The sequence below is a fragment of the Copadichromis virginalis genome, linkage group LG19 (assembly GCF_057382275.1).
Source record: "Copadichromis virginalis isolate Kocher_CV1m ecotype Utaka linkage group LG19, C_Virginalis_male_GT1.1, whole genome shotgun sequence".
NCBI classification, from domain to species: Eukaryota; Metazoa; Chordata; class Actinopteri; order Cichliformes; family Cichlidae; genus Copadichromis; species Copadichromis virginalis.
The window spans coordinates 13,900,184-13,927,924 of NC_140636.1; the positions used below are offsets into that span (position 1 = coordinate 13,900,184).

At 49.1% G+C, this 27,741-nt stretch overlaps 1 protein-coding gene across 4 annotated transcripts in view; it reads left to right on the top strand.

The window, feature by feature from the left end:
• Positions 1 to 3,696: 3,696 nt before the first annotated feature.
• pxdn (peroxidasin) overlaps positions 3,697 to 27,741 on the top strand; it is a 35,581-nt gene continuing 11,536 nt past the window's right edge. For 3 of the 4 annotated variants that reach the window (XR_014916658.1, XM_085440903.1, XM_085440905.1), the window contains exons 1-12: positions 3,697 to 4,104; positions 12,576 to 12,647; positions 12,873 to 12,944; positions 15,732 to 15,803; positions 19,985 to 20,056; positions 21,221 to 21,292; positions 22,500 to 22,669; positions 24,426 to 24,543; positions 24,631 to 24,800; positions 25,843 to 26,115; positions 26,199 to 26,474; positions 27,550 to 27,662. Coding sequence is in view for 3 of the 4 variants with exons in the window: in XM_085440903.1 (XP_085297029.1) it covers positions 3,941 to 4,104; positions 12,576 to 12,647; positions 12,873 to 12,944; positions 15,732 to 15,803; positions 19,985 to 20,056; positions 21,221 to 21,292; positions 22,500 to 22,669; positions 24,426 to 24,543; positions 24,631 to 24,800; positions 25,843 to 26,115; positions 26,199 to 26,474; positions 27,550 to 27,662 (1,644 nt within the window). In the remaining variant the exon portion in view is untranslated. The remainder of the gene's footprint in view (positions 4,105 to 12,575; positions 12,648 to 12,872; positions 12,945 to 15,731; positions 15,804 to 19,984; positions 20,057 to 21,220; positions 21,293 to 22,499; positions 22,670 to 24,425; positions 24,544 to 24,630; positions 24,801 to 25,842; positions 26,116 to 26,198; positions 26,475 to 27,549; positions 27,663 to 27,741) is intronic. The other variant, XM_085440904.1, reaches the window with a different exon arrangement.

Genomic DNA, 27,741 nt, shown 5'->3' on the forward strand with positions numbered 1-27,741 from the left:
ACAGTGAAAAGATGTGAGACAGGTGCATCATGGGAAGTCCCCAGCAGCCTGAGCCTGTAGCATCGCAGCTAGTTCAAACGTATTTCCAGTACAAACTGGAAGCTGGTTCCACAGAAGAGGGGCCTGAAAACTGAAGGCTCTGCCTCCCATTCTACTTTTAAATACTCTAGGAACAACAAGTAGGCCTGCAGTGTGAGAGCGAAGTGCTCCAATAGGGTGATATGGTACTACAAGGTCATTAAGATAAGGCGACCCCTCCTCTGAGGGGGCAGTCCAACCAGCTAAATATAGTGTTTACTCTATTATTTTATACTTTATGCTCTACCTCATGAATCTCCATTTTTTACCTACCCTAACTTTCATGCTTGTTTTTTTTTCTTATTTATCTTATGTCTAAATTTTATTTATGTATTTTTATATTGTACTGTTTCTACTGTTCTGTGCTATTGTAAGGTGACCTTGAGGGTCTTAAAGGTGCTATAAATAAAATGGATTAATATTATTATTTAGCGTAAATAATCATAACGTTTATCTTTGAATTTTAACATTTGTTTAGTAATATGTATGTTTGTTTTTGAACAGTCCCCTTTTTACTACACTGTAATGTGTAAATATTGCATTGATTTATTGCTAAATTTCAGCTGCTGGCCACACCCACCTGTCTGGGGTGTACCTCACCTGTTGCCCTATGATAGCTAAGACAGGCCCCCATGACTCTGAGCTGGGGCAGAAGAAGTGATGGATGGATGATATCCATACTACGGGCTACTTTAGGACCTTGATTTGATAGTTTGAGGTAGCATGATCACATGACAGTTATTACTGTTAGACATACTTTTAGGAAACTATCTCTTTTTTTTGTTGTTGTTTTTTGACCATCACGTATCCAGGTGAATCATTCATGCAGTAATTTTGCCTTTTATTACTACTTACCTGCTGAGGAGCCAGCTGAGTTGGGTCAGGTGTTCTGGTGTGACCCACCAGGAGGAGGACCCGGGGTCGACCCAGGACAGACACCTGACTGTTCCCCCCGATAAGTTTGGTTGGGAGAGGGAGGTCTGGGCTTCTGCGCTTCATCTGCTTCCCAAAGACTTGACCCTGGATAAGTGGAGATGGGTGGATGGATAATTTGGCTCCTGTGCTCCTGTCAGCCTGCAGCTGACAGTGAGGGCTGTTTCAAACTGTCACAGTAAATTGAGTTTCATTGTTTCACATTAGCTGCAGGCTAATAGCTCCACCTGACAGTTCGGACTGGATAAGACTGGCTGCCCCTCAGAAACATAAAGTGTGATTGTCAGGCTGGTGGGGCTTCTTTACTGGAGATAAACATGTTAGCAGAAAGGATCAGAAGTCTGATGTGGAACTCAGCTGTCTTCAGTGTTTCATCTTTGCAGTTGAAACCTGATCAGTGTTTCTGGACTCACAGACACGTTTGTTTTAATGTTTGATGGGAAGTTCACGGAGCCCGGAGAAACCATGCTCCTGCTGCGAGGTTATTCTAGAGACTGAAACTGGACTGGAACTAAACCGAGGCGTTTCACTTCAAGGGAAATAAAAAGCAAAGGAAACTTTTGAAACAAAAAAGAGGAAATTCAAACACAAGCTATCGATTTTCTAGAAATAAAGGTCTGATGTTGCTGTGAAGTCGTGCCGCCACATCCTTCATGGCTCGTGTCTCCGAGTCTCTGAACTCTGGGAGCGACGGCCCTGCGGTTTGTTGCTGCTGTAAGTGAAGCTGGTCTGGGAGTTCTTCTCCAGCTCCTTGGCCAGGTTGGAGCTGGTGGCGACACTGTGCTTGTAACCAAACTGTGGAAATAATGATTGGTCATGTTTTAGCCAAACTCTGGGTTTAGTTAAAAAGTGGGCAGACAGAAGGCATGATGGGACGAGTCAAGGAAAAAATGATACTGTAGGTACATTTACGAGGTGCATGAGCAATTCTAAGTTACCCTTAACTTCAGGTGTTTTACAGGAAAAGAGACACAAATTCTTCTGTAACAGGTTTTAGGTACTCTGTAATTTCCTGGTAATTTAACCAAAAAAACAACATATCATATGTATGCTGTACTTTTTTCATCACAGGGCTTATTATGAAGCATCTGAACCTTGTCTAACTTCTGGGTATTTTACAGGTAAGGAGACGCAAAGCAGTAAAATTACTTACACTATAATTTGTGTCTCCTTGGCTGGAAACCACAGAAAAGATAGTACTACATAAAATTACTTATACACTTAAATCACAGTATTTCTTTGTTTCCTGTACAAACCTGAACTATACCTCCTTTTTCTAGTGCACACTTGTTAAAGTATTTGTTGGTAAATATAATTATACTGTCATTTCAGATGAAATAAGTTGACGTTTTAATTACAGGGGAAGTACGCCCTCAGTCGCAGGCTTTAAGGTCCTGAAGGACCCTCCACGTCGTCTTCTTACTGTGGAATTTTGTTTGAGTTGCCACTAAATAAGAAACGAAGAATGAAGGACAGTAAAACTGAAACTAATAAAAACGGAACAGAAAAAACACTGATTAGAAAGAAAAGTAATAAAGCTGTTCGGCTGTAGGAGCACAGAGATCACTGCACAGACACTGAGCTCATTATTAGGAACTTTAGTCACGTTTAATATGAACATGCATAATTTGGAAGAGCGGATTTATGAGTGGAAATCAGAAAATAATTAATATTAGCTCAATAAAAACACATTTAAAACACCCGTAATAATAACAAGATAGTGACGTCATTACTTGCTGGTATGTGCTGTAATTCGTGAATTTTCCAGCAGATGTCAACAAAGCCAAACGTTTAACCTGTGGCTGCTTCACTGTGCCGATAACACAAAGATGAATAGAAATAATGGAAATGACATGAATGTGTCGTTTATGGTTGACAGAGCGGGTGTCCACTAACTGTGGACAGATTCAACGCCATATTTTCAATCATAACTATAATTAATATCATAAAATAAAATGTTCCTTTACCATCATCATCATTTCAGCCTCGGGAGTGGACGTCCCAGTTCAAACCAGGAAGAAAAACCCTGAGAGCCCGTCTGACTCTACAGGCCTCAGTCAGCAGGTTAAAGGTCAAAGTTCATGACAGTACAATGAGAAAAACTGACCCTGCAGGAGAACGCCTTTTCCTTTAGTAAGAACATGGCAGCACAGCCTGGGTTTGCAAAGCTGCACCAGAACAACATCCTTTGGACTGATGAGACCCGAGTGGAGACTTTTGTCCAGAAGATCAGCAGCAGAGAAGTGTAGACAACACCTGACCTGCTGCCTTGTTGTTCGTGTTTCCTCTGCAGCTCTGTGTGTGCATGTTGTACAAATACAGTTATGATTATGAATGACTGTCTCCACATGCTGAAGTCTTTTCGTGCACACAGTGTTGGTTTAAAAAGTTACTACAATATAAAAGTTGCTGGAACATAAAAGTTGCTGGAACATAAAAGTTACTACAATATAAAAGTTACTACAATATAAAAGTTGCTGGAACATAAAAGTTGCTGGAACATAAAAGTTGCTACAATATAAAAGTTGCTACAACAGAAGTTGCAGGGATGTTGGAGCCGTGAGCTCGCTGAGCGATGGTACTGCTGCATATGATCTCCTTTAGAAGAAAGCGGGAGGACTGTGTGTGTATCCGGCTGTAAACATGTTTGTTTCTGCTGTGAAGTTCTAACATGCGAGTGCACGGGGCGGACTCCCTGCTGCCCCTGCCGGTGGGCAGAGAAACTGCAGCTTTGTCCTGCTCAGAATCATTGGTCGGTGAAACTTCAGAAAGTTTCCTTCATTGTTTCAGGAGCTCCGCTCAGAGAAGGACAGCCGGGCTGCGAGCTTCCAGCCTGCGTGTGTGTGTGTGCTGCCTCTCCTCCTCCTCTCTGAGTGTGTGTCTGTGTGTGTGAGGGGGCAGCTGGTCGCTCGGCTCTGCTCGGTTAGAAATGGCGCTGCGGGCTGCGCTGCTCTCCTCTCTGCTGCTGCTCTGCGCGGTTCGGCGGTTCGGCCTGTGCTGTCCGAGCCGCTGCCTGTGTTTCCGGACCACGGTGAGATGTATGCATCTGAACCTGGAGACGGTGCCGGCGGTCTCTCCGCAGACCACCATCCTGTGAGTACTTTCTCCCGGCGGAGAGCGGCTCGATCCGCAAGCCTGCGGAGGGGGAGGCCCGAGACACGGTCCGAGTTAGTGTTAGTGAGGGTGGAGGGGGACGTGTGCACACCGAGCCGTGCTGCTGCAGGTTCTGGGGATCAGAGAGTGCAGGAGAGGCGCTTTTAGGGTCTCCGAGCTGGAGAAGAGGAAATCTTTCAGGACACCGCAGGCTGAGCTCAGGAGGAATCCGATGGATCCACCTTAAAAGTCGATCTGTGAGGTCACAGGAAGCCTGCAGGTCTTTGAAAGAGGTCCAACCAAGCTGGTATGAAGCTGAAGTTAGATTCTGGGGCTTGTGTCCCCCTAAACTGTCCCAGCTGGTGTTTTAGGGACACATCAGCAGATCCTGGTGTTGCTTTTTGCTTCTTGTGTGTTTGCATTTGTACACCGGAGCCAATCAGGGGTCTCGCACCGTTTGTGTTCTTCATATTTGTCCCAGCGACGTTTCCAAAAACTGCAGTTATGTGATTTATAGTTTTTCTGAGTAGAACAGCTCTGACGCTTTGTTCACTGTAAATATAAAATAAATATGAGAAAGATAAACACAGTGAGGGTGGGGGTCAGCTGATGTCCGGGTGGGTGTGGTCGTTTTCTAGCTGTGACGTCAAAGATCTTTGCTTCAGTTTTTTATTGAAAATGTAAATATGTGAGTTATAGATGTGATTATTCTGCTGTGCTTTCATTCTGGGCTTTGTTGAGGCCTGAGCTCGTATCTGACGCTGAGCCCGACCTTCAGGCCGGGTAGGAAGGTTTGGGTCAGAGTATTGGGCTAAAAAGTCCTCTGGGGGGGGCGTTCCCTCCCCAGCTGTTCCCTGCCCAGCTGTTCTGTGAGAGTTCAGTTCTTCCTTGTTTATTGTTTATTGATTGTTTATTTATTTGTTTATAATCATGGTCTCTGCATGCACCTGAATCAGACGTTTTGCCATACCGAGCAGCTCCTCGCTGTTCGGTTGAGGACAGCCGTCCCTCAGCCCGAGTGTGGAGAAGAAGAGCCACGCTGGAAGCAGACTGCACATCGGGAGCACGGACGTTTTTCCACGCTCTGACGGCCATTGTGACCGGGCATCAGGAAACAGGTGGTCTCAGAATCTCTGCATCAAGCACGACTGTCTTACAGCCTCAGCAAGGAGCACAACATCTGATGGAGCGTCCGAGGAGAAGAAACCACAGAAGAAGGATGGAGAGGGCGGAGAGACAAAGACTTGAGAGAGTTTCAGCGAGCGAGGGGGCGCAAACTCTCCCTCTGCTTTTAAAACGGAAGCCTCGCCTCGCACATCTGGATCTGCTCGCTTTGGCGTGTTTGGAGGAGAACCACTGATGCTGTCACGATGCTGCGTCTGCGTGCGGCGCCTCGTGGCGTTTCAGAGACACGTTAGAGCGGCGAGGATGAGTAAAAGAAAGATGAAGACGATTGTGAGCGGCAGTGCTGCTGCCCTTCCTCGTGTTGGCTCGTTTCTCCACAGTGAGCTCTGACCCTGTGGCGGGCCTCGTCAGCACCGACTCCCAGCCTGGGTCAGCTGACCTCTCCCAAACCGAGGCCCTCACGCCCACAGCGTCCTCGCCGTGGTGTAGTGCGTCTCAGTGACCTCCCCTTCCTTCTCTGATTGTCTTTGGAACTTTTTGTTGTTCATGTTTTTCTTCCTCTGCCATGAAAGGACGGAAATTCTCCGGCATGCGCTGGTCAGCATGTCGTAGCGGCTCGGCTCAGCGGGAGAACACACAGCTCCACATCTGTCCGTCCCAAACATGTGGCCCCTTTGTCTTTAAGCGGGCACGTCATACGCCGCACTATAAATAGCTTCATCCAGGACAAAGGGGGCAACTCAGCCAGGCGTGCCAGAATTAGCCGTTCCCTGCCCGTCAGCCCTCGGCGGCGGCGCTGCCCACATACCCCAGAGGAGGATGGAGGAGGATGTGTGTGGCCACAGATGAAAGGCCTGTTCAAGCGCTGATCTCAGCCTGCTGGTCGAGGTGTAAATGCATCTTCAATGCTCAGCACCGGTCATCGTCACCGCTGCGTGTGACGCGACGAGCCCTTCATCTGAAACTCTTTCACAGTTTCTACCGTGAGCTGTGAGGTGGTTTCAGGACGAGCTCGCAGCTGCTGCAGATTCTTTCTGACCTCCGTCTGTGGCTCCACAGGAACGGCCCCCGAGTCCAGCTGGCGGCGTGCCGTGGGAGGAATTTAAAGTGATAATATCACAGAGGTGGGAGATGATGCTTCACGTCAGCCCGTGTCTGTCCTGCTAAACCTTTACTACCTTGGTATTACAGCTCTGTTCAGATATTTGTGATTAAAGTCGAAACAGCACACGTGCTGTTCACGTGTTTATGTGAGTGACTGTTAGAGATGATGTCGCTCTCCACGAGCTCCTCCCAGCACCGATTGGTCTGCTTGGTGTGAAGGTGTGGGCTCAGCTGGAGGATGATGATGTTAGAGTCACAGAAGCTGAAGTTGATGATGTCATGTAAATATCAGGCAGAGCTGACTTTGTTTGTTTAGGCCCGCCTGATTCGATGATGTCACAGCCACGTCAGAGCGTGCAGCGCTGTTTTTTGCATACTTGTCACATTTAAATGTTAATATTAGACAAAGATAACTGAGATAAATACAAAGTGCTGATTTCCTTTATGAAGAGGAAAGATGATCTCTGTGTGAAATGTCTTGTTGAATCTGGGTCACGACACAAAGACCGTCCTGGTTTTGTGCCCGCAGCGTTCCTGTTTGGCTCTCGGGCCTCCACACATGGAGGTTTGTGTGTATTTGTCAGCTGTGTCCTCTGTGGACGCCTGTTTGAGACTCACGGTCTCTGCACATCTTCTCAGGGATTTGCAGCAGTGGGACGAATGGTCCTGTTTTGCCAACATGGGGTATAAACTGGTTGTTTTCGGTATTAGTGGCTCACACAGGGATGTGCGCTGTGAGTCAGCTCGGCGTGCATTCGTGTCACGGGGCTGAGACACTGGTAGTGTCCTCTCCCCAAACGGCCCGATATCTGCCTGCGTGACGGGCAGCGGCGCGGCCGCTGGAATGTGCTGTAGTCAGGGTTTGTGGGGCTCGGTGTCGGCAGCACAGTGGAATGCAGAGCCAGAAATCCCCACAGCTTTGCTCGCTCAGGCCGACCGGCCGAGATACAAACCAACTCCTTGGGTCTCGTGTCGGGGCACAAACCTGCAGTCGCTGAGGGTTTAACCTCGCCTCTCACCGCGCTGCAGGACTCCGCCCTTAAACTTAGAAAGCAGTTTTGAACTTCCTGTTATTATTGGAGTTTGTTTTTACTGGATTTTTGGTTAATTTGAACAAACATTTGCACAGCCGGGCTCTCCGCTGGGCCCCCACCTGCAGCCACGCGATTCATCAGTGGGTCCGTATGGTGCACGTCTGTGATTGGCTGTTTTGGAACACGCAGGCTGATTGTGGATTGTGTGGGGAGCGTGTCGGTCAGTGCACGTGTGCACAGACGCCTCGTCAGGCTGAAGGATGTGTTTTACTCCCAGCTTTAGTTCTCTGCAGGGAGCTGTAACTGTAATCACATTACATCTTTTTGTAACTACACAAACCAACATGCCAAACATGGCAGCTCACATGTTGTGACAGGTCACATTCTTGTTTTTGTGACTGGAGTCTGAAGGCTGCAGTGATTCTTTCAGGTATTTAAAATCATGGGGGCGTGGCCTCCTGCTACAGGTAACGCATGCATAGAGGCTGAACTCAACATCCAGCCTTACGCGGGATGTTTTCCAGATAAATGTCACGGCCATGTTTGGAGCTCCTGCTCTGCGAGGAGGCCGTTATGTACTCGTTTAACTCTGTGATTCGTACAGGCCCGGCAGCCGCTGGCAGCTCGGCATGCAAAGCCGAAGAGCCCGTCGAGCATGGTGAGGCGCACACGTGGCCCTCAGATGCTGGAGGAGCTGGGAGGCAGCCAGCTCCGCTCGCCGTCCGGCTCACGCCACATTCATAGAAACCTGAAATCCTCCCAGCTCAGCGTCAGAGCTTTAAAGAGGCGAACAGAAAATAAAAAGCCAGCAGGTCTGCGAGTCGGTGCCAGACGAGCTGCAGGTTCCTTGAGTGACCTGATCTGGGGTCAGATTACAGGTGCGTGCAGCAGCTGCGGGGCAGACGCCGCACTTTCACACAGGACCGGTTGCTTTTGTCTGGGTTTGTGTGCCCACCAAGTCCTGCATGATAATTGGCTTTGCCTCGTGTTTGTGATCTGGACGCCGGCCACGTCGGCCCCGTTCACACCGCTCGGCTTCTGCTCCTGCAGCTGATGTGCAGCCAGACGGGCGAGAACGTCGGAGGCTCACATTTACTCACCTGTGTGGCTCAGCGGCTTCACCTGGCTGCAGTGCCAGACCTCCACCTGCTGCAGGCCCTGGTCTCATGTGTTCGTGGTCTTTGTGAAGCTGTGAACTGATTTCCTTTCTTCGCAGGAACACCGTGCTTCACTTCCTGCGTGTCTTTGACTGTTTACATGTCAAACGGATCACAGCAAACACAATGACTTCCTGTTACTGTGGCAGAGAACTGTGAGTCGCATTATCGTGGAAATGATTCACAAATCTCAAAGAAAAATTCTGATTAGTCCATGAAACTGGCTCGGTTTCCATACCAACCCATCCAGGGTCACCACAGACCTGCTGGAGGTCATCCCAGCATCTCCTCTGATTACTGAGCGCGCTCAGAATGAACCGAGCAGAGCCGACGATGGTCAGGGTCAGAGGAGCGACTTTCAGAGACTTGTCAGAGGACGGGTGGCTGGATGAACATATCAGCTGCAGTGATTGGCCGAGTCGGTGTTTCTGCCTCGTTCCTGCTGTTTTGCTCGTTAGTCGTTCCCTCAGAGTTGGTGTGATGTGAGGGGACAGGCTGTGTGCAGTGTAGCATACATGGATCTGTTTGAGTGTTTCAGGTCGTTTGATGGGAGCAAACTTAGAAGTTCAGCAGTGGATGAGATCAGGATTTGCCTCCCTGCACTTGTGTTTGTGTACCTGAGTGTCTGAGTGAGCCTCTGTGTGGGAAATGCCGATCTTTTTCCATGCCTCCCTGCCTTTGCTCCCATTGTTGTTCATTTCCCTTTATCTGTGACCTGGGACGCCGTTCTCAGACTTGCTGTTGTGTGGGAGTTAGCCTTGCTGTCTGCCGGTTCCTCGAGGCGTGGGACCGTAATGGCTGTTATCTGACTCATTAAATCAGCTCTGCCACAAATAGCATTAAAATGCTGCGTGTGGATTTTGGGCCGGCCTGCAGCGCTGCGTGGACGTGCATGTCTACAAACACTGTTTACTGAGCGTGCTCCGCACTGTAATTTCCCCCTTTATGGACTGACTCACTCGCCTCCCCTGCTTTTCTCCGGTTTCTCCTCTTTCTAAACTATCGAGCGGCTCCAGAGACCGCCGTGCTCCTCGGGCGAGTTATTACATCCTGTTTGATTGTGTTGAGACAATTGAGGTTTTTGCTTTCGTGCTTGCAGAAGCAAGGCAAGGCAAGTTTATTTGTATAGCACAATTCAACAACAAGGTGATTCAAAGTGCTTTACAGAGACATTAGAAACAAGAACAAATAAAAAGCATGATTTAAAATTGAATAAAACAAGCAAATAAACTAACTAACTAGTTAACAAACAAACAAACAAACAACAGTATATAAAATCAAAACAGATAAAATCAGAAGCAGCGTTGACGTGCACGTTGCAAAGCTGCCTCCTCTCTCCGAGCGGGGATTAGACGTGGTTGTGGTTATGATGGATGGGCAGCGTTGGGCTTTGGCGCTCACGAGGGTTTCATTAACAGATCTGCAGACAGAACGAGCTCTGACACAAACACACGATCCAGCTGTAGGACAGCCAGCTTTCAGTCTGTCTCCTCCCGCTGCATTGGAGCGCTTGTCGGGGCCTCGGGGCTGATTTCACCGCCTCCCGTCCTTCCAGGACATTCTGGTCAGCTGAGCCTCGACAGCTGATGCTTTAAACACACCCGCAGACAAAGCTCTGCTGACCTTATTTAGCCTTCTCCACAAAGAGCCGCAGTCATGCCAGCCATGAAAGCGGCACACACTCGCACTGAGCCAGAATAACACAGCCACCGAGCAGGACGCGTTAAATCCGGTCCAGTTAACGACCTCACAGCCATCGGCAGCTCTGAGGGCGGGGTCGCATGTACGATATGAGCTTTTCAGACCTCCTAACAGAAGTTCATTATAAGGAGAGCTGCCTGATCCAGCACGTAGCCCCCCCTCCTCCTCGTCCTCACAGCTGGGGGCGGTGTAGGCGCGACGGCCTCGGCGTGTCTGGACAGAGCGCTCTGTGGGTACCGTACCTGCTCTTTCCTCGTGGACCCTCACGGCTCTGTCTTTGAGCTGCAGAGCAAACCTTTGGTTTGAGACTATGCCTGTCCTCAAGTCTCCGTTACATTTACTCTCACATGCATCACAGCACAACAGCAGCAGGTGTTTGATTAGACTAGAGGTGATGGTCTAATATTCACACATTAACTATAAAAGAATAATTTCTGGGATTATTAGACGTGGTATATTTCCTCATGTCTGCCCTGGTAGGATGTAAAGCAGCGCTCAGCCCTCATTAAACAGCAGAGATGGAGGATGCTGCAAACAGTCAGGTGTAGTTCAGTTAAAGACGGGAGGTCCTGCACCCGGCCCGGTCCCAGCTCTCTGGAGCGGGTCCTTTAAATATTGGCACGAAGGAATTTGTGAACAGGAATGCTGACAGGAGCCTTCAGTTTACCCAGAATGCACCCTGTGTAGATTTCTTCAGTGGAACTGATCAGATTTCAGGTGTAAGCTTTTGGATTTTCAAGTTTTTGGATTTCATAGGATGAGTCTTTAGAGTTGGGGGGGCTGTCGGGCTCTCAGCAGCCGGATGTCTGTCAGTTTGGGTCTGAATGACCCAGATGACTTCCTCTGCCAGGTCGGCGGATACGAAGAATGCTGGGAGCTCTGCCGGGGGAGGAGTTCTTCTAGAGGAGGAGGAGCGTTGATATTTTCCTGTCTCGACTCTCAGCTCCGTGACGATTCGGCCTCGTGGATCCGTCCTGACGCTCGTGTCTCTGTGGCGCTGAAAGAACATCACGGCTCAGATGTCTCGGAGCCAAAGACACAACGTTCAGATTTCACCAAGCTGGAGGAGCGGCGTGTTTTCAGCTCGTCGCACCGACGGCACGCTCGCTCTTATTAAGGCTGATTAGTGCCTGAGCTCATTACGAAGCCTTCTGCTTGTTATCTTTGGGGCTGATGTGCTTTAAATCGGTCCTCGTGATTAAAGCTCGATAAGAGCATTCCTGCCACATGAGTAAGACGCCCAGACATGCCTCAGGATGAGAGCGTGGCGGCTCTGCGCTGGACTTTATGGTCCCTGTTCAGCTTTTATCCAGTACTTACATCCTGCTCTCCTGCATGTTTTATTAATGAAGCACAGCTTTGCATTCATAGGTTTGCTGATTTTGAGCCTTCATAGAAGTGCTGCTTATTCATTTAGCTTTTTATTGATCGATTGATTTTCCTCCTGCATTTTCTCTGATCGTCATTTGGCAAAACTCATTATTAAAAGCAGCATTTAAAACAAAGATAAAGGTCGTTATTATTATTGATCTTTATTCATGCCAGTGCATTATTATTTATTCAATTATTCAGTGAAATAAATGAATGAATAAAGTCCAAGCAGACAAAATAATTAATAATAATAATAATTAATAAAGCAGGAAATAATTATTTCCATTTTATTTGTTTCTGTATTTATTAACTTATTTTACACAGATGCATAAAAAGAAAAATAAATGACACACAAATAAATGAAATGAGTGATATTATGTAATTTCTGGATCAGTTTCGTGCTATGCACATGAATTAACAGACGTTTACACTCAGGTCCATAAACACTTGGACAGACTTGGTTCTGTCTCAGTGAATTTGAATGAAACAGCTCAGATTCAGCTTTAATTCATTTGTTTACAAATGTGAGGATCACATGTTTAACAGTTCCTTCATCTCAGGGGCTCAAAAGAAATCTGACAACTTAAATAAGTAAAAATGTCCACGTCATACTTGGTTAAAAAGCCTCTGCTGGCACTGACAGCCGAGTCTTGAACTCGTGGACATCAGCAGGTTTCCTGTCTGTCTGAACTCAAGTCAAGTGGCTTTATTGTCATTCAGCCATGTGCAGGTGTACAGTGAGACCGTGGTGCTACATATGACAAACTGTCAACACGGGACTACATAACCTGCAAAAATGGCAAAAAAACTAAACGAAGACGGCGCAACAGAAATGTGCAAAATGTGCTGTTTAGATGTTTTATGGTCCAGTCTTGTCTTTTTAATAGAAATCTCCCAGAACAAACTGGTCTGAATGGATAAATAAATGTTATGCTCGGCTCGTGTTCCTGATTATGAACATGCTTTCTTCTATTTTCAGAGACCTGAGGTTCAACAAAATCAAGGATTTACAGCCGGGTTCCTTCAGGCGACTAAAGAACCTCAACACCCTGTAAGTGTTCTCCAGCCAGACGCACGAGCTCAGCGTGACGACGGAGCTGAAAGGTTCATGCTGACAGTCATGCCTCGTTCTGCTGCTTTCGCACGCGTGCAGGTCGGCTCGAGGAATTGAACGTCTCACCTGAGCTCGCTTTGCACCTCTGACCTGCTGCGGCTCTTTGCTAAGCTAACACAGTACAGGCACTGACACTGAAGCAGTTTGTTTGTTTCCCCTCAGCCTTCTCAACAACAATCACATCCGGAGGATCCCCAGGGGGGCGTTCGAAGACCTGGAAAACCTCAAATATCTGTGAGTTCAGCCGTCACTTCCTGTGTTTGCTGTGTCAGACTGTTCTCAGAAGCTTTTCGCTCAGTCAGCAGAAAGGCGCTCGTGCTGGAACAAGCCTCGCCGGGCGCTTCAGAAGCCGTGGACGGCTGAGGCTGCGTTGCGGAAATTGTGCGAATGAAAGGCCTCCTTTTGTCTGATCCTCTGTACTTATGTGTCTGGACGCGGTGACCTGCAGGCGTGTGAAGCCTCGGGCTTGGCTTTGTGAGTCACGCGCGCGATCATCCCGCGGCCTCAGCTGAGCTCGCAGCCGAGAGCTCAACTCGACTGTCAGCGCCAAACATCGGAAACTTAACGCCATCTTTAGTTCCCCTGCTCTGATCCCAGATCAGCCCCGCTGACCGCTCTTTAGTCATGGAGATGATGGAGCCCAAGTGACCTGAAACATGTAGAAACCAAACGTCCCTGATCCCCCCCCCACCCCACCCCACAGCCGTTTCTACTCAGTAAGCCAGAGAGCAAACATACACATTCCTGAAATACATGCCCCCCTCCACACACACACACACACACACACACACACACACACACACAGACACACGCTCACACACACACACACACACACACACACGCTCACACACACACACACACACACACACACGCTCACACACACACACACAGACACACGCTCACACACACACACACGCTCACACACACACACACACAGACACACGCTCACACACACACACACACACAGACACACGCTCACACACACACAAACACTCACACACGCGCTCACACTCACAAACGCTCACATACACAGACACACACTTTCATGTTGTAATGAAATCCTCAGCTGCTTTGATTACAGAGCTCACTTTAAAGCACAGTGGAGGTGAAGAACTGACCCTTTGAAGATGCCCCCCCCCCCCCCCCCCCCACACACACACACACACACTCTTCTCACCTCTTCACTTCCTTACAACCGTACAGCACCTCCCCCCAGCACTCCTCTTTATTTAGTCCTTCTTCAGCTCCGTCCTGTAAGCTCTCTCTTTAGTGCTTCATTTAGTTTTCTTTATTATGCATATGTGGAGAACCTTTGGAGAACCTGTGGAGTCCGGTCCCGACTCAGCAGCTTGTAGCTCCTCCTTCAGCAGCAGTAACCTGCAGTGATCGGTCTGTGTCATCACTGTGGGCGGGCTTTGGGCCGCTCTTCTTCAGGTCGTGCAACCCTACGCTGCCATGTTGTTTTAGAGAGAGTCTGAGGTCTGACCTCAGGGTGAATTTTTATGGGACGTCCACTCCTGAGAGGATTGTGAGTTAACACAGCAAGACCTGCAAACTGCCAAAACCTGTGCTTTCATAGAGGAGCTCATGCTGATGATGATGATGACTGTAGAGGTTGGTGCGCACCTCGATAGTTGGCTGTGTCAGTAGGTAGCGAGGTGCTTGGAGGGGGAGGTAGTGTGTTGTCCACTTTAGTGTTTAGGAGGCGTTTTACTGCTTCGTGCAGCAGAGCAAAGCTGAGTGCAGAGAACAGAGGGGGGGCAGCAGGGTGGGCCCTCATTCTTCCCCACAATCATGTTGTGCTATTAAACTCATGAGGCAACCGCGCACGCTCCCACCGCCGCCGCACTGCCAGCGGTCGTTACACAGCGATGTAACACGTGCTCATTAGCTGTTAGCATAACCAGGACTGTGAGTCTGACAGGCTACTGGTCCTCCCCTCTGTCCTCCACACTGTGTCTTCCTCTCTGTGTCCTCCCCTCTGTCCTCCACACTGTGTCTTCCTCTCTGTGTCCTCCCCTCTGTGTCCTCCCCTCTGTATCCTCCCTTCTGTCCTCCTCTGGCCCCTCCCCCTGGCCCCTCCCCCCTGTGTGGGCGTGAGCAGCTCTGATTGGGACAGAAAGCAGATCTGAGTTCTGACGAAGTCCTCACCGAGATTATGGGCTGAGATGGCGTTCCCATGAATCCTCCCGTAAATTCCAGTGAAGATTGAAGGTTTTCCTGCGGGAGAAAAAATTCTTCCTGATTTTATTACTGTGATAAACTCAGCTGTCGAGCTAAAGGGAGCAGCCGGGCTGTGGTTCTGCTTCATTTCCATGAAAACGATCACTACAACAACAAAGTCCAATGAACGCAGCTCGGGGAGACGTCACTGCCGAGCGGTGGCGTGAAGCCCGACCGACACCGTGAGTCAGGCAGACGTGCAAAGAACAGCTCGTCACGAGTGGACTGAGGAGGGAGGTGAAAGGTCAGGCAGTCATTAGCTCTTATTTTTTGTCGCATTTCTTTCACATGTGCCACGGAGAAAAAACATGCACATGTCAAAGGTCGTGCAGCACAGGAACAGGAGACCTGAGAGCTGTGAGAACCAGCACAGCTCCACTTCCCCTGCCTGTAAAAAGTTCATGTTTTTAAGTTTTCAGGTGAAAAGTTGTAATGCTGTCATCAACGCTCATCTGTCACTTTGTTCCCGTTACACGCACACAGGCCACACCCCCCACCTCTGCAGTAGTAGATGTTTAGGATCAGGATCAACCGTGTCGTAAAACATCTCAGAGAGTTTAAGAAAGCTCGCGTTGCCGGGCGGTGCTCGCAGAGATCGTCTCACCTGAAGCTTGAACCGTTTGCTGCCCCAAACACTCACCTGCTGACCACACCTGTCCATGTGAAGCAGGACGGGCTCCGCCCCCGAGACACGTCTGAATACTTCTACAGACAGCAAACGTTTATCCTTTCTGTGTGTGTGTGTGTGTGTGTGTGTGTGTGTGTGTTACTAATGATGCTGATTATCTCTCCTTCCAGCTATTTGTACAAGAATGAAATCCAATCAATTGACAGACAAGCATTTAAGGGGCTTGTCTCTCTTGAGCAACTGTAAGTGACCTACTTCCTCTTCCACCTTTTCCTTCTGCTCGCAGCACCACTCCTCCTCCTTCTCTTCTCCAGCTGTAAATGCCTCCACCCCCTCCCCCCTTCCTGAAAAACAAACACTCCATAAAGCCTGGCAAAGTCTCCGTCATGTGACGTGTTATCTGCGAGCATGTTCTTGTGGCATGACTGCAGACTTTGCAGGTGTCATGTTTCCCCCACAGTGTGCTACGCCCACCCTTCATCCACCTTTCTGCTGCCACCGTGCATGCCGTGACTGCAGCCCCCTCGCAGCTGCGCTTGCCTCCCGTGACCCTTTCTGCATGAGTCACCAGTGTTTCCTCCACAGCTGCCCCCCCCACCCCCCACCTCTAACACAAACCGAAGGATGGACTCCGCCTGTTTCACGTGCACTCGTCACAGTTCCTCCGTTGGCCCTCAAGGGTGAACGTCGTTAGGTTTACTGAAGCCGGATCACAAACTCAGATCCCGACTCAGTGTGCGTTCTTCAGATCAGCTGATCTGAGCATTAACAACCACATGTACTGTGAAACCTGGACATGAGTGGGGGAAACACTGGCTTCATGCCGTGCGGTCAGGATGGCGGCGACGTTGCGCCCCTCCCTCCTGTGAAGCTTGCAGCATGAATTCACCTGCGCTGCTGGGACGTCCAGCACGGCTGCTGTGGAGCAGCGTGTCTGCACGCCACAGCCTGACTCGCTTCTGTCCCGCTGCAGAAACAGCTCCTGCTCTGATTCGCTGTAAATTTGCTGTTTCTTTGTGTGAAATCTGCATCGTGTGTGTTTAATCTGTGTGATGCAAATCCTGCCTGTCAGAAACACGTCGAGCTCCGTAAACCTGCATGTCCGACAGACGTATGTGTGGCTGTACACGAGGTCGTAAATGTGCCGATGGTCTGCTGTTAGGCTTCTGCTGCTCTTTCTGCTGCGTCTGCTGAGAAACTCAGGCTCAGTAATCTGTGAGGAGCCTGTGACTCACTGTTCTTCGCTGCAACAGAGAACAAACGGCCAATTCACCAAGTGCACTCCAACATCTGTTTTGAGTTTACGTATATGTGGGTTTTGAGTTTTAATGGTCCTGCATCATCGGGCGACGCATGCCAAAGGCTGAAGAGTAGCCCAACAGCGCGCGCCGTTCGAGTTTATCAGCGTGCCTTGTCAGGGAATCGGACCTGTGACGACACCGGAGCGAAGAAACCTCAGGGCTGAACGCGTCACAGCCCAGAGAGCCGCGGATTCATGAGTTATCAGCTGATCACCGATGACATCAGCCCGTCGGCAGACGTGATGGGAGTCACGTATCGGTGACAGTTTTTCAGTCAAATCTAGAAAAATGAAATTTTAAAACGCCCAGAACATCATCGGTAACTCCACCGTTTTATGTCATCGCTGTAACTGAGCGTGCTCAGACGGAGAGTTACTGATGTCCCCGTGTACGCGAGGGTGCCTGGATCGTCATCGTAATGTTGGATATCACGCTGTAGTGATGTCATAGTTTTGCATCATCACCCCCCACCCACCGAACTTCCAACCCTGACCCCGACTCGGACCTTGAGCGCCCAATTTTTTAAAAATTTTTTCTGAGTGGACGTAAGCAGTTGCACAACTATGACATCACAGCAGTGTGACTGTTAGGGCTGCCACGATTAGTCGACTATCAGAATCGTCGACGACTGATTTAATAGTCGACGCTCGTTTGAAGCTTTGTAAGATCACAAAAGACGCAGGAATAAGTAGCAGGATTTAAGAGTGTAATAACGGACTGAAACAGAAGATGGCAGCACTGCATGTACAAGGATGCCAGCTGCCGTTAAACTCCGAAGAAGAATAAGCTGTGTCCCAGAATTCATAGCGCGGCCCAGCTCAGTTTCCAACAATGGCAGCAGCTAATTAGTTTTAATATTACTCTTATTATTCTTTCTGGGTCACAAAATAAACGTTTAACATATTTTCAGGCGAGAATGTAGCTGTGTAAACCTCAAATATCTGCTCAGTTTATCAGGACACCACATATTTTCAAAAGCGCTCTGACATTTTCGGAGACGTCTGTTACCCACTAGCTCGATAGCGAGCCGGGGCAAGGCTTACTAGAGCCGTGAGAACACCGGACTCCCAGCAAATCGTTTTCAAACCCACCGCTGTCTTTCGCTACTCAGGTTAAACATGATATAAGTCACTTAGATAACTTCAAAATGTTATTGTTTGGCTTTTTTTAGTATTTTATTTGTTCCTGAGTAAATCGGTTTGGCTGAGATTAAAGTTTTTACACAGCTGAATAAATGTCAAGCAGACAGCTGATTATCAGAAGTGTGAGATGCTGGAGAATATAGGTGTCCTGTTATATTTTAGATAGCAAGGAGTTTATTAAACTTCACCGAAACAATCTGCAAATTTCATTAAAATTTAATAAACTATCATCTTGTCTTTATTTTTAGTTAGCACATACCTTAAACACTTAAAGCTGTAAGCTAATGATAGTTATATAAGAGCATATGCTGCTGGTGCAATAAGCTGTATGGATGATGATCTGATTAGTCGACTAATCGCAAAAATAATCGGTGACTAGTCGACTATCAAAATAATCGTTTGTGGCAGCCCTAGTGACTGTGCACTTGAAACCTCGACAAACATGAATTGTGATGATCCACAAACCAACACTGGGACATCAGGTGCCTCGGACGCCCGCTGCTTCCTTCCTTCAGTACAAGGAAAGCTTGAATGAGCAGTGATAACCTGCTTTCAGCACTGACCTGTGTCTGAGTTTCTCCTGGTTCTGCGTTTTGTTCTTTGTATAAAAGTGAAACGAGTCGCGCCTCAGACAGCGACAGTAAGCTCCTCCCTCTCTGAGTGTTGGAGGCTTCGGCAGAGCTGACAGGCTTTCGCGACACGTTCGAGGAAACGTTTCACCGAGTTAAATATTTCCAGCTCGTCTGCGTTTGTTTGGTTCCCGTAGCAGCCACACTGGGATGGTTCTGAAAGCGTGACGATACGATCGGTGCGCTCGTCTGGAGGTGTTTCTGTTCTAAACTCAAAGGTGTGGTGTACATGACGTCTGCTCTGCTGCTCTGACCCTCACCCGGCTGAACCTCACAGCTGTTGGATTTGTTTACCCCGATCTTGTATATGAGCTTCATTCTGTTTGCTCCCCAGTAAACAATCAGCGTCCCTGCTTTTCACTCAGAATCAATGATAGAGAGTCACACAGACAAACACAAGGGGGTGTCCAACTGCAGGCCTCGAGGTTGTCCTGCAGGTTTCAGACGTGTCCTCGATCCAACACAGCTCAGTTAACCTCGTCTCTATAGAGGCCGGTAATGAACTGATCATGTGACTCTGGTGTGCTGACCCAGGCTGAGAACTAAAACCTGCAGGACCCCGGCCCTCGAGGCCCCTGCTGTAGACAAAGAGCCAGATTTACTAAAGACTGCTTCAGCTTTAAAAAGTACTTTTGTGATTTACAAACGAGTGTCGGTGGCGTTTGTTACACAAAGGTCTGGGTACAGTTAATTAATTGTTCCACTTGATTTAGAGCATTTAAACCACACAAAGGTGCCTTGTGAAGGTTTCCATCAGGCTGCACCATCGCAGCGTCACGGCGTGCTGCGCTGGCTGTAATCTGTGATTTTTCAGTCTGTTTGTTGGCCACAGTTGGCTGTGAGTCAGATTCCTTCCTCTGACTTTAATAAATCCCTGCGGCCTCATGCAGCACGGAGAGAACAATGACAGCGTGCACGCTCATGCACGTAGCGCTCTAACGTCATTAACACACGTGGGTCTGACAGTAATGCTCAGTGTTCTTCTTCTGCACATCCTGCGGGATGGCTGCCTGCTGCCCAGCCTCAGAGACCCCACCAGTTTCCATCAGTTTGCCCTGATGATAAAATCATTGATTCTCTCAGAGCTGCCTCCATGATCCTAACAGGCGGCGGTTTCCAAAGAGGCAGAGACGAGTTAACGCTGCCCTGTGTTTGTGTGACCTCATCAGACCTTCTTCATATTACAACCCAAACCTTTGCTCTCCCTCTGTAGCATCTTCATGGTTGCAGCCTGCGCGAAGTAAATCTGGCCCTGTAGCTTTAAGATAACAGCCGGTGAAGCTCATCAGGACACTAAGATCACATAATCCAGTTTTACTCTGCTTTATCTACATTCTGCTCTCTTCTGCAGGTACCTGCACTTCAACAACATCGAGTCCTTGGAACCAGAGTCCTTCACTCATCTACCAAAGCTGGAGCGACTGTAAGTTCATCCTGCCTGAGCGTTCACCAAAAGCTTTTCCGAACGGTAATTTTAAGATCCGTGGAATAATAGAGCCACCGGTGCGACTGGATTTACTGTGACAGTTGATAGAAACCAGAAAGCAATAACTAGCATGATGTAGTTGGCGGGGAATGGAAGGAATGGCTTGGAAACAAAGAACGGAGAGGCTCGCGGAGCCCAGATCTGAATTTGAAGCAGACGGTACATGCCAGGAAGCGCTCGAACATCCTTCAGCTGAAGGAATGTGGACTGGAAGAGCGCTCAGACATTTCACTGATGTCAGAGGCTGCAGGACGGTTTCTGAGGAACGGCTGCAGGAAGTCGTGCAGGGTTGGTAGCACCGTCGCTCCCTGCATGTGTGTGCTGCAGGGTGTGCAGGGCTGTGTGCTAAGCCCCTCCCCCTCCACACACACACGGTTTCAGGACCTCGACTTTGGCTTTCACTATTTCTTCAGCAGTTTTGAGACAAATCAAGTGTGATTATTTTTGCCTGACCAGTTTTGACCATCAGTATTATGGGATACATCCCAGTTTAACTATCCTGCAGCAGTGCACTGCTTGTGCTGTGCACACTGTAAGCACCTTCTTACAGTGTAAACGCGGCGCGCACAGACGTGTGCCGACTTTCAGGCGTGACGAGCGATCGGCAGCAGGTGTCCTGATCTCTTTCACTGTTTATGAGCCAGCAGGGTTTCCACTCCTCCCAGTCTCCTGAGTAAAGGAGAGGAAGGACACCTGCTGCACGGGGAAAACACCTGAGGGTGGAATTCCCAGGCGCACACTCCGGTCATGGTTGGGAAATTTCTCTGCGGTCAAAGCATCGAGAGAGAGATGGAGAGCAGGATGGCGTTCCTGAGGGCGGGATGGAAAATTAATGTCATTTTGTAGTATTAAAAATGTGTTTGGCCCGAGACTCGTGTACACAGGAAAATGTTTTCATGCCTGCGTTTTAGCCAGCGTGAGTCATCATCTGGGAAAACGATCATATTTCTTCTCCCATCCCAAAAGATGCTATTAAAGGCAAATATGTCCTGTTATTAGTCGAGCAGATCGATTTTGGGACTGTGTGAGCCCTCAGAGTGTTTCCTCACTGAAACGACAGATTCCTGCTTGACGACTGTGATGTTTTTCTGCCTCTCTCAGGTTTCTGCACAACAACAGGATCACCCAGCTGGTGCCGGGAACTTTCTCTCATCTTCAGGCCATGAAGCGACTGTAAGTGGAAAAGACAAGCTCACAAACACATGCGAGACTCTGTGCTCACTATCAGACAGGCGTGTTTATCGGTTAGATGCCATGAAACCGCAGCGCGCTGTTCTCACGCTCGCCTGCAGCGCGCTGTTCTCACGCTCGCCTGCAGCGCTCGGCCCTCCCACAGCTTTTCCTCCCGTTGAGCTGCAGCAGATCTGAGTCCATCTGAGACGTCGCTCATATAAATGACTCCATTTAAGAGAATACGAAGTCTTTAGAGTTTGTGCTTTTCTTTATTTTCTGTCGTGTCTCTCCGGCTCACGAGTAAGTGTTCATAATAAACACGTTTCTGTGAATCCTCCTGAGCCACAGGATCTACATGATGTCATTAGGAACAGACATGCTTACATGGTCGCACAGCCCCGCCTACCGCTCTGCATATTTTCCTGGGTAATAACGATGTCATCACAGCATGTTTGTGTGTCTCAGAGGACTCTGATTACCAAACAGAGACTTCCTGTTTGCTTTAGTTACCAAACAGCCTGCAGCTCTTTGATTCCAGACGTCACGTTGTGCCGCACGCCGTTTACAGCGCTGCCGCCATGTTGCTTTTGTGGAGCCAGAGGTGACCAGATGATGCAAGCAGACATGTATCTGTGTCCAAACAGTGAAACTGGAGCTGCTGTTAGTACAGCAGCGATGTTATTGGTCACATGACATCGTTAAAATGCTCCAACAGCACAGACACTGCTCAGAGGTCCTGTTAGCAGACAGCGAGCTGCTACCACCTGTGTCACCAACCACCTGTCAGTCAAAGAGGCCACGCCCCCAGTTTGCAAACTTTAAGCCTTATTAAAATTTAAGCAGACTGACTCACTGCTGGAGCCCCTGCTGGATGCTAGAGGTACTGCAGCTGGCTCAGACATGAGCGGAGGAGTTTGGGTCTCAGTAATCATGATGCTGATGTAGAGCAAATAAACATACAGAGCTATGAGCAGGTGGAGGAGGCTCCACAACAATAACCAGGTTTCCTTTATTACTTATAAATGAGCCTCGGTCATTTGTGAAGTTTTAGATTCAAATAAATATTCGAGAGCCTCGTCCCTGAAAAACCTGTGCTCACGTCAGGAAGGGGGCGTGTCCAGTGTGAGGGAGGGTTTACTGCTTATCCAGACTGCGGGCTCCATCTATCCACACATGCCCACTTGTCTCTGTGTTTCTGTGTGTGCAGGCGACTGGATTCCAACTCCTTGAACTGTGACTGCGAGCTGCTTTGGCTGGCCGACCTGCTGAAGCAGTACGCCGAGTCGGGCAACGCTCAGGCTGCTGCCACCTGCGACTACCCGAGCCGCCTGCAGGGCAGATCGGTGGCGACGCTCACCGCTGAGGAGCTCAACTGCGGTACTGAGAACAGTTACAGAATGAGTTATAGAAACAGTCTCCCCCCATCACTGGCTATAAAGTGGAGAAGTTACAGCTGTTTAACAGCAGCTGGATGTGCAGCTTGCATTCCTGGTTTCCTGAACGTCTCCTCTCATCTCTGCTGGACAAAGGAAGCAGAAAGCTTCAAGACTTTGGAGCCTAACAGGAAGCACGTCGGAAGTCATGCGTTACACACATCCACTTATTTTTATAGCCAAACTCTGCAAACTCTCAGACAGCCCCCCCAGCCCCCCTCCCTGCAGGTAAGCTGAGACACACACAGGTGTATCCTCTCTTTGTGTCTGCAGCCCCCACTTCCATCCTTCACACACCACAAACAGTCTGAGGGCGAAGGGAGCTCAACGTGTCTGTGGGCCCTGCGTCAGACCACCAGCAGCTGCTGAGATGGGCTGGCTGATAGCTGTGTGTGTGTGTGTGTGTGTGTGTGTGTGTGTGTGTGTGTGTGTGTGTGTGTGTGTGTGTGTGTGTGAGAGGATGGAGGCCCACAGGAGGCCTTTGTCCTCATTGTGAGACACTTTAGTTTGAGAAGTGTTTAGTCTGGTGTGAAACCGTCATGTTAGTATTTTGCTTGTTTTTCTCATCAGTCGACACAAAAATTCATATTTTATTTAAAGTTGTTTCATCAGTTAACAAGTGAACTCTGTAAAGTTTCATTTCTGTGCAGCTGAGTGCCGTAAAACAAAAGAGAAGAAGAAAATCTGTTGAGCTCTGTCACAGAGAGGCTGCTTCAGCTCAGGTTGAACTGCTTTTCCTCGCTCGTCTGTGTCCTGATGTTCACCCGGTTTTATGAGCAGCTGTAAATCCCGCCGTCTCAGTTCTGCGTTTCCTGCGGCCATGGCTGCACGCTGAGCCGGCTGGCAGCTGCTTGTGTCTCCGCCACATTTAAACCTCAGCAGCTAATTCGATGGCCCCCAAACGTGCCCGGGCCTGCTTGGCGTGGCCCTGTCTGGAATGTCTGCCTGAAAACGCGGTGGAAGCCTTTCCACGCCCTCCTCCCCCCCTGCACGGTGGGTGGAGGAGCTGTCAAAACAAAGCAGTGGCTGGAGGTGAAGTGCCATCTCCTCACACGAGCTGTTTCTGGTGGGGACACTCGCCTCCTGTTGGTGGAGATAAACAGGAGGGCGGTGTGAAGTGTGTGGAGGAGGGTTTCCAAAATAGTCTCCTTTATGACTTAAATAATGACCAAAATTGACGAAATGAATCCCCAAAACCAGCATATCTGTAACCATGAGGGTCGCCCCCTGGTGGTCTGTAAATAAAGTGCAGCTTTAAGGAACCTGGCTTCACTTTTCAGATCTGGACGTTCATATATCATCCCGCTTGTGTTTGGGAGCTTTGTGTCTGTTTGTGCTTCAAACTCAGCACAAAGTCTCCTACCAACCAAAAAACAGGAAAAAATGAGGCCCTAATATTGAACCCTGGGGGACTCCTCCACTGGTCTCCATGTGCAGCTGCTGAACGAGTCATTCTCCGCTCTGTGGGTCAGAATGACGATGATCTTTGAACAAAAAGCCTCATGAAGTTTGCATCGTCCCTGTCCGACCTCCCTCTGGATCTGGATTTTAGCCCTGATATTATTGAGCAGGTTCAAAAAGACGAGACAGACTCAGCAGAAGCTCGATTCAGTAGGCTAAGAAATACATATGAAGAGACGTGTGATGCTGTGTGCTTGCTTATACATTACATCGGTTTTCTGTCTGATCTTCTCCTGCAGAGGTTCCCAGGATCACGTCGGAGCCTCACGATGTGGACGTGACGTCGGGAAACACCGTCTACTTCACCTGTAGAGCCGAAGGCAACCCTAAACCACAGATTATCTGGCTCAGGAACAAGTAAGGCTAACGGGTGGGTGGGTTAACATCGAAACGCATCGCACGCATTTACGAGCTCTGGTTTTTATCGGTGCGTCTTCCTCGTAGCAATGCGCTAAACATGCGCGACGACAGCCGTCTGAACCTGCTGGAGGACGGGACGCTGATGATCCAGAACACCAGGGAGACGGATCAGGGAGTGTACCAGTGCATGGCCAAAAATGTGGCCGGAGAGGTCAAAACGTCCGAGGTCACGCTGCGATACTTCGGAGCTCCGTGTAAGTGTGCGCTCCCGAGCCCGTTCACTGTGACAGCCATAAAATACACGACATCCCACTGAGACGTTTAAAGACGGTGTTTGCACCAAGAGTTCCGAGGTCAGCAGGTCAGGTGTTACAGAAACATTCACAGCTACAAACTCTCAGCCACACATACAGTCTGATTTCATTAAGTTTCATTACTTATTACTAGTTACTTCCTGTCAACGCTCCAGACTAATTAAAGTTACTGTGGTTACCTGTTTGCGTATCATCTTCACACTGATGTCAGTGAAATGTAGGTGCCATGTTTTTTATGCACTCTATGCAGCTAAAGCTGTGGATGCAATGCATTATGGGATGCAGTCCTGTTTGCCTTTTTTCATTTCTGTTTATTCTTTCATGCATTTTATGGTCATGATTGATGTTGAGGCTGGTTTCTAAACGCTTTATGAAACATCAGTGAGTTTCACATCTGGTTACCAGAAGAATCAAAGATATCGTTTCACTTTTATCCCAGAACCAGTGTGAAAAACTTCAGTGCACTTCTGTATATGTGAGGGGCTTTTATTGTGAAAAGAAACAAAAGGAAGAAGCCGTGTGTAGAATAACCAGGTTTCCTGTATGGATGTGGCAGCAACAGCAAGTCTGGAGTTCATGGCTGACTTATTTAACCTGCATCAGATTATCTGTCATGTTTCCATGATAACTGAAACTACAGCTAGCTAAACTGGTATTAAAGTTGCAAAGCTTTGGGAAAAGGCTGAAACCACATGAATGAGCTAAAATCTGAGCTGAAGGTCACGGCCAGCCTCTGGGAGCAGATGTTGTGCATTTCCTGTCTCTGTGTGGCTGTAAACCTCAGGTCCCCGGCTGTGTACACACTGCTCTGACTCCACTGTAATCACTGCCAAATAAGGACAGGGCACAGCTGCGTGCCGTGACAAACGGGGATGGTTTCAGAGTGGCATCATCGATCCCAGCACGAGCTGCCGCTTCACATCTTCAGATCTTTATTTTAGAAAAAGTGAGGTCACCACCGTTCCCATGTCTGCTCCTCCAGCACGGCCCAGTTTTGTGATCCAGCCCCAGAACACGGAGGTCCTGGTGGGGGAGAGCGTGACCCTGGAGTGCAGCGCCACGGGCCAGCCGCAGCCTCGGGTGTCCTGGACGAAGGGTGACCGGACGCCCCTGCCCAACGACGCCCGCATCACCATCACCCCCTCCGGAGGGCTCTACATCCAGAACGTGGAGCAGGCTGATGGAGGACAGTACACGTGCTTCGCCTCCAATAATGTTGATACCATACACGCTACGGCGCACATCATCGTACAAGGTAAATCAGAAGATCGATGAAAGGTGTGGGTGCTGTGTGCCTTTGTTGACCAATTAAAACATCATTTCCTGCTCTGCCTGTAGCGATCCCTCAGTTCACCGTCACGCCACAGGACCAGCTAGCCCTGGAAGGCCACACGGTGGATTTCCCCTGCGAGGCGACCGGCTATCCTCAGCCGGTGATCGCCTGGACTCGAGGGGGCAGCCCGTTACCCTCGGACCGCCGTCACGTGACCCTGCCCTCCGGCACGCTGCGCATCACTCGGGTGGCAGCCCACGATGAGGGCCAGTACGAGTGCCAGGCAGTCAGCCCCGTGGGCACCACGCGCACCGCCGTGCAGCTCAGCATCCAGCAGAGAGGTGAGGAGGGGGGCGGAGCTTTAGGCTCTAAGAGCAGGTGGTGCATAGATGAAATATGGCTGCCAATCACAGGCTGTTTGTTTGTGTAGGTGGAGGGGAGGGTGGGAGTGGTGTGCAGCGTTTAAGTCACAGCTCATTGGAAGGTGTGTGTGTGTATGTTCGTGTGTGTGTGTTTGTGTGTGTGCGTGTTCTGCAATGACAGGCCTGGCGTGGCACAGGAAAACACGGCAGCCTGTAATCCTGAGGTGACGCCATGTTTTTCCATGTTGTAATGCCTGTTAACACGCTGCAAAGTACTAGTTGCGTAATGGTTGCACACTGGAGCACTGTGTGAGCCCACAGCTGTTTCATGGAGAAGCCGACGTAGAGAGCGTGAAGTGACACGAGCGCGAATCATGAAAGCAACGGGAAAGTCCCAAGTTTATCCCGTAGGATCAAGCCGTGTACAGTTTTTAAACACGTTTTAAAACACATTCATGTTTTATTAGAATTAAGAATTAAGAATATCTGTTTGCAAAAATATATATTATAAATATAAAACATGAATATTGGAAAAGACCTGCAGTACTGTCAACGACCACCGGGGGAATGCCTGCAGAGGTGACCTGTAAAAATTAGACAACCTCAAATTCAGCCGTTAGCAGCACGCCGGCGAGTGTGGGTCGGGTGAACACGCACAGAGAGAGTTCTTCATTCTCAGGCACAAAGACTTTCAGGTGTTTAGATGTCGATGAGTCTTTGTGTTCGTGCTGCTCGCTCTGCACAGGAACCGCAGGGGGCGGGGTCAAGACTCTGACAGTGACGCAAGGGTTCAATCAGAAATCTGTTTGTATTTATGTAATATGACTGTCTGTGTGTGTGTGTGTGTGTTCTGTCTTGCTCTGAGCTTCACATTAAGCTGATTGATGCTCCTGTGTGTGAGCAGAGGGAAGCAGCAGCTCTGGTGAAGCACAAACACTGCGACAGTAAAATGTTTGATGTCGGCTGTGATTGATTACAAAATGCACTTCACATGTGGACCCTTTGCTGCCCGCTCATTAACTTGTGTGTGTGTGTGTGTGTGTTACTCATTCAGTGACGCCTGTTTTCACGAATGCCCCGAGGGACCTGACGGTGGAGTCCGGGCAGGACGTGCAGATTCCCTGCAGCGCTCAGGGCCAGCCGCAGCCGGTCCTCACCTGGAACAAGGTGAGCGGGTAAAGAGGCGACCTCAGTGCAGGTGCAGAGGTCAGGAGGTCAGGTCAATCAGACCGAGAGGGTCCTAACG